This window comes from Penaeus vannamei, chromosome 30 (genome assembly GCF_042767895.1).
Source record: "Penaeus vannamei isolate JL-2024 chromosome 30, ASM4276789v1, whole genome shotgun sequence".
NCBI classification, from domain to species: Eukaryota; Metazoa; Arthropoda; class Malacostraca; order Decapoda; family Penaeidae; genus Penaeus; species Penaeus vannamei.
In genome coordinates this window covers 30,662,227-30,670,991 of record NC_091578.1, presented here as the reverse complement: position 1 = coordinate 30,670,991, position 8,765 = coordinate 30,662,227, and the positions used below count along the sequence as shown (strand labels likewise).

Sequence of the window (8,765 nt, the reverse complement as noted above, 5' to 3'; positions counted from 1 at the left end):
TCCCTTACCCCCTAACCCCCTCCCACCTACTTCCCTCCCTTACCCCCTAACCCCCTCCCACCTACTTCCCTCCCCACCCCATCCCCTTCACCCACCCTCTCCACACCCCTGCCTTCCCCCCTACCACCCCCCACCCATCCTCTCCCCACCCCTTCCACCCACCTTCCTTTCCACCCCACCCCCTTCACCCACCTTCCTCCCCACCCCCTTCACCCACCCCTGCCTTCCCCCCTACCACCCCCATACCTGCCTTCCACCCCACCCCGCCCCCTTCTCCCCATCACCCACCGTCTCCCCACCCCTCCTTTCCCCCTACCACCCCCTCCACCCACCTTCCACCCCACCCCTGCCTTCCCCCCTACCACCCCCTCCACCCACCTTCCTCCCCACCCCCTGCCTTCCCCCCTACCACCCCTCACCCCCTCCCCACCCCTCCTTTCTCCCCTACCACCCCCTCCACCCACCTTCCACCCCACCCCTGCCTTCCCCCCTACCACCCTCCCACCCTCTTCCCACCCCCTGCCTTCCCACCCTCCGCCTTCCCACCCCACCGCCGCCGCTCAGCTGTCCCGCCCTCGTTCACGTGGTGGCAGCCTCCGTCACCTTCCCACAGATCTGATTACCCGTGACAGCGACCACCCGGGATTAAGCGGCCCACCCTCCTCGCCGGACTGCTAAAGTGTGTGTGTGGTCGCATAGGCCCACCATGGAGATCAGTGCCGGTGGTCCTGGTAATGGAGGTTTATGCCGGTGGTCTGTGTTGGTGGTCTGTGCTGGTGGTGGAGGTCTATGCTGGTGGTCTGTGCTGGTGATGGAAGTTCTATGCTGGTGGTCTGTGCTGGTGATGGAGGTTCTATGCTGGTGGTCTGTGCTGGTGGTCTTTGCGGAAGGTGGTCCGTGTTGACGGTAGTGCCTCCTCCCCCTTTGGCAGATGTGTGGTTCGACTCGACGCTTGGCACTCGGTGGTCTAAGTTCATCACTGGTTGAGTCTGTCGAGCTTTTGGTATGAAATCCACTTTAATTTTTTCTTTCTCGATATACTCCCTTTTTCTTAATTTTCTTTAAAGATTTTCGTCGACTCAAAAAGTTTCTTCTGTACTCTGTAGGGGCTGAAGGAGGCCCACCTTCGTCGACCAGTCGTAGGTGGTCCACGAAGCCCACCTTCCCCGATTAGCAGGTGGTCCAGTAGGTGGTCTGGTAGGCCCACCCTCCGAGATCCCGAGAAAGCAGTGTTCATAGGCCGGATTCCCATGGCGGAGAATGGGTGGTCCGTCGTCCTTTATAGGCCCACCCTGCATGGACTACGATGGGTGGTCTAGTTCAGCCCCCCCCCTCTCCCCCCTCCGTCTAGCTCAGCCCCCCCTCCCCCCCGTCTAGCTCCCCCCCTCTCCACCCCCACCACCCCCCTTATGATCACCGGTGGGCGATCCCATTACCCCAAGACGGTGCATATTAATTCTCCAAGAAAGAAGTGGCCACAGGAAGTACTATCTTCATCCCCCCTCTCCCTCCCTCCCTTCCTCCATTCCCCCCATCCCTCCCTCCCTTCCCCTCCCTCCTTCCCTCCCTTCCCCCTCTCCCTCCCTCCCTTCCCCCCATATACTCGGGGACGGTCGAGGTAGGAGGCCAAATGGTGCTCATTAACCATAAACGCAACGCCATGTAAGCTATGGTCGATGGAGGTGAGGGGGAGAAGGAGGGGAGAGGAGAGAGGGGAGAGGGGAAAGGGGAGGAGGGGGAGGGGAGAGGAGAGAAAGAGGAGGGGAGAAGGAGGAGGGGAGAGGGGGAGAGGGGGAGAAAGAGGAGGGGAGATGGGAGAGTGAGAGGGGAGGAGGGAGAAGGATGAGGTGAGGGGGAGAAGGAGGAGGGAGGAGGGAGAGGGAGAGGTGAGGGAGAAGGAAGGAGGGGAGAAGGAGAGAGGAGAGGGGAGAGAGATATGGAGAGGGAGAAAGAGGAGGGGAGATGGGAGAGAGGAGAGGGGGAGAGTATGGGAGAGGGGAGAAGGAGGAGGGGAGATGGGAGAGGGGAGAGGGGAGAGGGGGAGAGGTGAGGGGGAGAAGGAGGAGGGGAGAGGGGAGGGGGAGGGGAGAAGGGAGAGAGGGAGAGAAGGAGGACGGGAGAGGGTGCGGGGGAGGGGAGAGGGAGAAGGAGGAGGGAGAAGGGAGAGGGGAGAAGAAGGAGGGGAGAGGGGAGAAGGAGGAGGGGAGAAGAAGAAGGGGAGAGGGAAGAAAGGAGAAAGAGGAGGGAAGAAGAAGAAGGGGAGAGGGAAGAAAGGAGAAAGAGGAGGGGAGAAGAAGAAGGGGAGAGGGAAGAAAGGAGAAAGAGGAGGGGAGAAGAAGAAGGGGAGAGGGAAGAAAGGAGAAAGAGGAGGGGAGAAGAAGAAGGGGAGAGGAAGAAAGGAGAATGAGGAGGGGAGAAGAAGAAGGGGAGAGGGAAGAAAGGAGAAAGAGGAGGGGAGAAGAAGAAGAAGGGGAGAGGGAGAGGGAGAAGAAGAAGGGGAGAGGGAGAAGAAGATGGGGAGAGGGAAGAAAGGGAGAAAGAGGAGGGGAGAAGAAGTAGGGGAGTAAGAAGAAGGGAAAGGGGAGAGGAGGAAGAAAGGAGAAAGAGGAGGGGGAGAAGAAGAAAGAGGGGAGAAAAAGGAGGGGAGAAGAAGAAGGGGGAGAAGAAGGAGGGGAGAAGAAGGAGGGGAAAGGGGGAGAGGGAAGAAAGGAGAAGAAGGGAAGAAGAAGAAGGGAGAAGAAGGAGGGAGAAGAAGAAGGGGAGAGGGAAGAAGGGAGTAAGAGAAGGGAGAAGAAGAAGGGGAGAAGAAGGAGGGGAGAAGAAGAAGGGGAGAAGAAGGAGGGGAGAGCAAGAAGAAAGGAGAAGGAGGAGAGGGAGAAGAAGGAGGGGAGGAGGGAAGAAAGGAGAAAGAGGAGGGGAGAAGAAGAAGGGAGAGAAGAAGGAGGGGAGAGCGAAGAAAGGAGAAGGAGGAGAGGGAAGAAGAAGACGGGGAGGAGAAGAAGGGAGAGGGAAGAAAGCAGAAGAAGAAGGGGAGAAGAAGAAGGGGAGAAGAAGAAGAAGGAAGAAGAAGAAGAGAAGAAGAAGAAGGGGAAAGGGGAGAGAGGGAAGAAAGGAGAAAGAGGAGGGGAGAAGAAGAAGGGGAGAAGAAGGAGGGGAGAAGAAGAAGGGGAGAGGGAAGAAAAGAAGAAGAAGAAGAAGGGGAGAAGAGGAAGGGACGAAGAAGAAGGGGAGAAGAAGGAGGGGAGAAGAAGAAAGGAGAAAGAGGAGGGAAGAAAGGAGGAAGAAGAAGGGGAGAAGAAGAAGAAGGAGAAGAAGAAGGGAAGAAGGAGGGGAGAGGGGGAGGGGAGAAGAAGGGAAGAAGAAGACAGGAGAAAGAGCAAGGGAGAAAGAGCAAGGGAAGAAGAAGGGGAGAGCGAAGAAAGGAGAAGAAGGAGGGAAGAGGAGGGGAGAAGAAGAAAGGAAGAAGAAGAAAGGAAGAAGAAGAAGGGGAGAAGAAGAAGAAGGGAAGAGGAGGGGAGAGGGGAGGTTCTGGCCGCGTCGTATCACGGGTAATTACGATTTCACGGACAGACACGGGTGGGTTCTTAAGTGATTTAGATTGCCTCACTTTTTCTTTTCCTTTTTTTTTCTTCTTCTTTTACTTCTTATACCCATACCCGGGAAGTTCGGCGATTCTGAGAATTATATTTATATATCTCTTTCCATCCGTCTGTCTGTCTATCTATCTATTTTTCTATCTATCTATGTATCGATCTGTCTATCTATCTATCTATCTATCTATCTATCTATCTATCTATCTATCTATCTATCTCTCTCTCTCTCTCTCTCTCTCTCTCTCTCTCTCTCTCTCTCTCTCTCTCTCTCTCTCTCTCTCTCTCTATCTATCTATCAATCTATCAATCTATCTATCTATCTATCCATCTATCTATCTATCTATCTATCTATTTATCTATCTATCCACCTATCTATCTATCTATCTATCTATCTATCTATCTATCTATCTATCTATCTATCTATCTATATATCTATATATCTATCTATCTATCTATCTATCTATCTATCTATCTGTCTATACGTAAAACAGGTTCAGAAAAAAATGAATAAAAAAAAAAACAAGAAAAAAAAATTCCAATCGAGAAGTAAATAAAGCAGTGAACCAAAAAGAAAATAATTTATCCAAAAAAAAAGAAAAAAGAAAAAGAAAAGAAAAGCAAAGGAAATAAAATATGATATATAATAAAATAAATATAATATAATAATAATAAAATAAATAATGGTAAATAGATAATAAACAATAAATAAGATAATAAATAATAATAAATAAATAATAAATAATATTAAATAAATAATGAATAATAAATAAAATAATAGATAAAATATAATATGATCGACTGACACTAAAATTCCCCCAAAATTTAGTCTTCTCTGGAGGTCCCCGTGAGTAGGCCCACCCTCCATGTTGGAAAGGGTGGGTGGTCCCTCTCCACGCAGACGTAGGCTGAGGGAGGAAAGGAAGAGGGGGAGAGGGAGGAAGAGGGGGAGGAGGGGGAGGAGGAGGAGGGGGAGGAAGATGGGGAGGGGGAAGAGGGGAGGGAGGAGGGGGAGGAGGAAGAGAAGGGGAGGGGGAAGATGGGGAGGGGGAGGAAGAGGAGGGGGAAGAGGAGGAGGAAGAGGAGGAGGGGGAAGGAGGAGAAGGTGAGGAGGAAGAGGAAGAGGGGAGGGGGAAGAGGGGGAGGGGAGGGGGAAGATGGGGAGGGGGAGGGGGAGGAAGAGGAAGGAGAGGAAGATGGGGAGGAAAAGAAGAGAGGAAGAGGGGGAGGGGGAGGAAAAGAATAAGAAGAAGGAGAAGGAGAAGACGAATAATAATAATAAGAAGGAGGAGAATAAGAATAAGAAGAAGGAGAAGGAGGAGGAGAAGAAGAAGGAGAAGGAAAATAATAACAATAATATCATAATGATAATAATAGTAATAATAATAATAATAAGAAAGGAGGAGGAGGAGGAGTAGGAGGAGGTGGGGGGAGGAAGAAAAGGAGGAGGAGGAGGGGGGTGAAATAGGGTGGTATTTGCGTGGGGTCTTTGGTCTTCAAAGAGCCGTGGACAGGGAGGTCTCGACGGATGGATGGGGGGGGGGGGGTCTTTTAGCCTGGGAGGTCTTGGGGGAGGGGAGGGGGGGGCAAGAAAGTTTAAAGGGATTTGGTCAGCTGATTATGGCTTCCGTTATGGCGGGGAAGGGACCCTCCACGATGAGAGGGCGACCACACACACACACATACGTACATACATACGCACACACGCACAGACACACATACATACGCACACACATACATACACACACACACACACACACACACACACACACACACACACACACACACACACACACACACACACACACACACACACACACACGCACACACATACACATACATATATACATGTATATACACAATTACACTCAAATATACAGGATTAGACTCAGAGCACACTCCCTCCTCCCCCGTTCCCAATACCCACACTCAGGCCCCGCCCCTTCCCCACACTCAAGCCCCCCTTCCCCCACACCTCAAGCCCCCCTCCCCCTTCCCCCACACCTCAAGCCCCGCCCCCTTCCCCCACACCTCAAGCCCCGCCTCTTTTCCACACTCAAGCCCGCCCCCTTCCCCCAGCACCTGAAGCCCCGCCCCTTCCCCCACACCTCAAGCCCCGCCCCCTTCCCCTACACCTCAAGCCCCGCCCCCTTCCCCCACACCTCAAGCCCCGCCCCCTTCCCCCACACATCAAGCTCCCGCCCCCTTCCCCACACTCAAGCCCCGCCCCCTTCCCCTAACACGTGGGAATGTTTTGATGACGTCACTCATTGTTTACCTTTCGTAGTGTAAGCTGAATGAGAAATTGAAATTCTGTTTCGTAATGTTTTTTTATTTTATTTATTTATTTTTTTTTATTTTTTTATTCTGACGGTTAAAACGGGATTAATTTGAGATGAAAAATAGACGTATAAAAATTATGATAATTGTGATGATTGGCACTTTTGATGAAATGTAAAAATTATAGTCATGATGATTTTTCTGATGATGTTGGTATCGATAATGACATAATAATGGTAGTATTGCTTATAATGATAATAATGATGATAATTGAGACAAAAATGATGAAAAAGATGATGTTGATATATGGTAATGATGATGATTAGCATATGAAAGAAATAATAGTGATGGTTATGATAATGTTGGTAATAATGATCCGATTAAAATAATCACAATGATTATGATAGCAAGGATTATACTGTAGTGATGATAATAATAATATTCCTCATCTCTATCATAATCTCTCCTCCCCCTTCTTTCTCTCTCTTTTTCCCATTTTCTCTACCAAAATTTTCTCTCTTCCCCTCCCCCTTCTTTCTCTCTTCCATTTTATCTACCAAAATTTTCTCTCTTCCATTTTATCTACCAAATTTTTTTTTACCGAATCCCCATTTCCCTCCAGGACGTCTACGAGGACTACCCGATGCCCCAGGAGGAACTACCCCTCGAGGAAGAGATCCTGGGAAGGCTCCGAAGCTTCAACCGCCTCCGCTACTGAAGCCTCGAAGCTCCGAAATTCCGAGTCACACAACACCCGAGAGAATGAACCACACCTTCGGCCATTTTATTCTGTTTCGGTCTCTCTGTGGGGAATGATGGAATATATGTTTCTTTTTCTATCATCTGTTTTGTCTGTCGAATATCTATATCGATAATTTAAGTGATATTGATTGATTGGTTTGATTAAGATTTGTCATGTAAAGCGGAAACTTTTATCTTAGCCTCTGGGTTTTTTATGCTTCATTTATCCGGTCTCAAGTCTCTGGACATCTGCCGGATAAATGAATTAGCACATTTTGATTCATTTTATCGACCATGAACGGAGTACACGTGATCTAATTGGGTGATTTGGTGCTTATCTACCTCTGAAAGTAAATTTTGGTACATAATGCTTCATTTTCCCTCGATCTGGCAACATCTAAGGGTACATTAATTAATAATAATTCATTTAATAATTCAGATATCAGTTATCTATCGTTGATGGAGTGTAGCTGATTAATTTAATGATGATTTTTTTTTTCCGGTATATGATCCAGCCACCTCCTTAACTATTGTACAATTGGTTATATAATTGATTTATTATAAATATTCACCTTCGTTATTTTACTGACGACTAATATTTAATTATCAACTTGTAGATAATTGATAATTATTTGCAGTCAGGGAACATGTCTCTTGGCGTGGTTGTGGTCCATTTCCATAGATATAAAATAATTGACAATATCACTTATCCATCAAGGCTTTTAAAGAGAATGTAAATAAATATTATATTAACATCAATTACAGAGATATAAATGAATCTTACTTAGTACGCTCTTTTTAAGTAAATGCAGGTTTTAATATCCCTGCAAGTTTTGAAAAGTTACAGTTACTCAATCTATAACACACGTTTTCCATGCATTTCCTTCAAAACCTCTTATAATTATATTTTTATAACATCCGGTGTGAAAAGGCCTTTAAAATCAAACAGTTATACGAAAGGATTATAAAAGATAATGTTTACTTGCGAATTTAGTTTAAAAACAGTAATACAAAAGGATTATAAATGATAACGTTTAGTCGCGAATTTAGGTTAAAAAGTAAATCTTTCATTGTTCTATTTAAAATCAAACCAACAACCCACAAACAAACAGAAATACATGTAATTGATGATTTTTAAAAGACTTAAATTTCTGTCATAAGTGTGCCTCCCAATGTAAACAAACTGTCCGAAGAGTTAGAAGTGTATTAAAAGTGTGTTAAAAGTGTGTTACTTAAAAACACGTTGAGCATTAGAGTATAGACGAGGCTGTAGTACACTCCATACCTTTTTGTGTTTAACATGAACGAGTATATATTAAAAAAAAAGTTTCTGCTTTGTAAACATGGCTGGAAAGGAGGCTTAAAAGATACCTAATGGCGGTAACTTTTCATGGGGTTAGGAGAATTTTTGATTCACGGCAAAAAAAGACTTATTAAGATTATAAAGATGAATATTAATTTACGGAGAAAAGCACTTGCATGAAGACATTACTTCATCTTCACATTTCTGTAGATAGAATTGTCCCATGATACATACTGTAAGTTATATGGTTGTATATATATATATATATATATATATATATATATATATATATATATATATATATATATATATATATATATATACACATACATACTTACATAAACGCTCCACAAAAAAAGAAAAAAAAAATCAAGAAAAAAAAATATATGCTGTATTTTAACCAACAACAATAATAATAACAAAAAACTACCAGAGTTAGCGCCTTCATACCCACTGTCAGTCCATCATCATTATTAATTGTAATCCACACTACCCATTACACCTCACAAGCCCACAAGCACCTGTAAACCATGTGTAAATATACTTCGGAAACACAGTACTGGAAAAAAAAAACAGATTTGAAGAGGCAATGTAAGTATTCATTAAGAAGCTCATTTGTGGCTCGAGGTGTAATAATAATTTTTAAAAGTATGATGAGACTTATTTTTTCCATTGTTATTATTGTTATTATTTGGGTTATTGTTAGGATTTGAGGTGTAATAATAATTAAAAAAATATAATGACACTTATTTTTCCATTATTATTATTATTATTATTATTATTATTATTATTATTATTATTATTATTATTATTATTATTATTATTATTATTATTATTATTATTATTATTTG

The 8,765-nt window shown here is 45.3% G+C and overlaps 1 protein-coding gene across 1 annotated transcript in view; it reads left to right on the top strand.

Moving 5' to 3' along the window:
- The window catches only part of LOC113808692 (carboxypeptidase E-like), a 33,994-nt gene extending 25,755 nt beyond the window's left edge, over positions 1-8,239 (top strand). The window contains exon 11 of the mRNA XM_070143464.1: positions 6,493-8,239. Within this exon, the coding sequence (XP_069999565.1) occupies positions 6,493-6,588 (96 nt within the window). The 3' untranslated portion in view covers positions 6,589-8,239. The remainder of the gene's footprint in view (positions 1-6,492) is intronic.
- Positions 8,240-8,765: the final 526 nt, after the last annotated feature.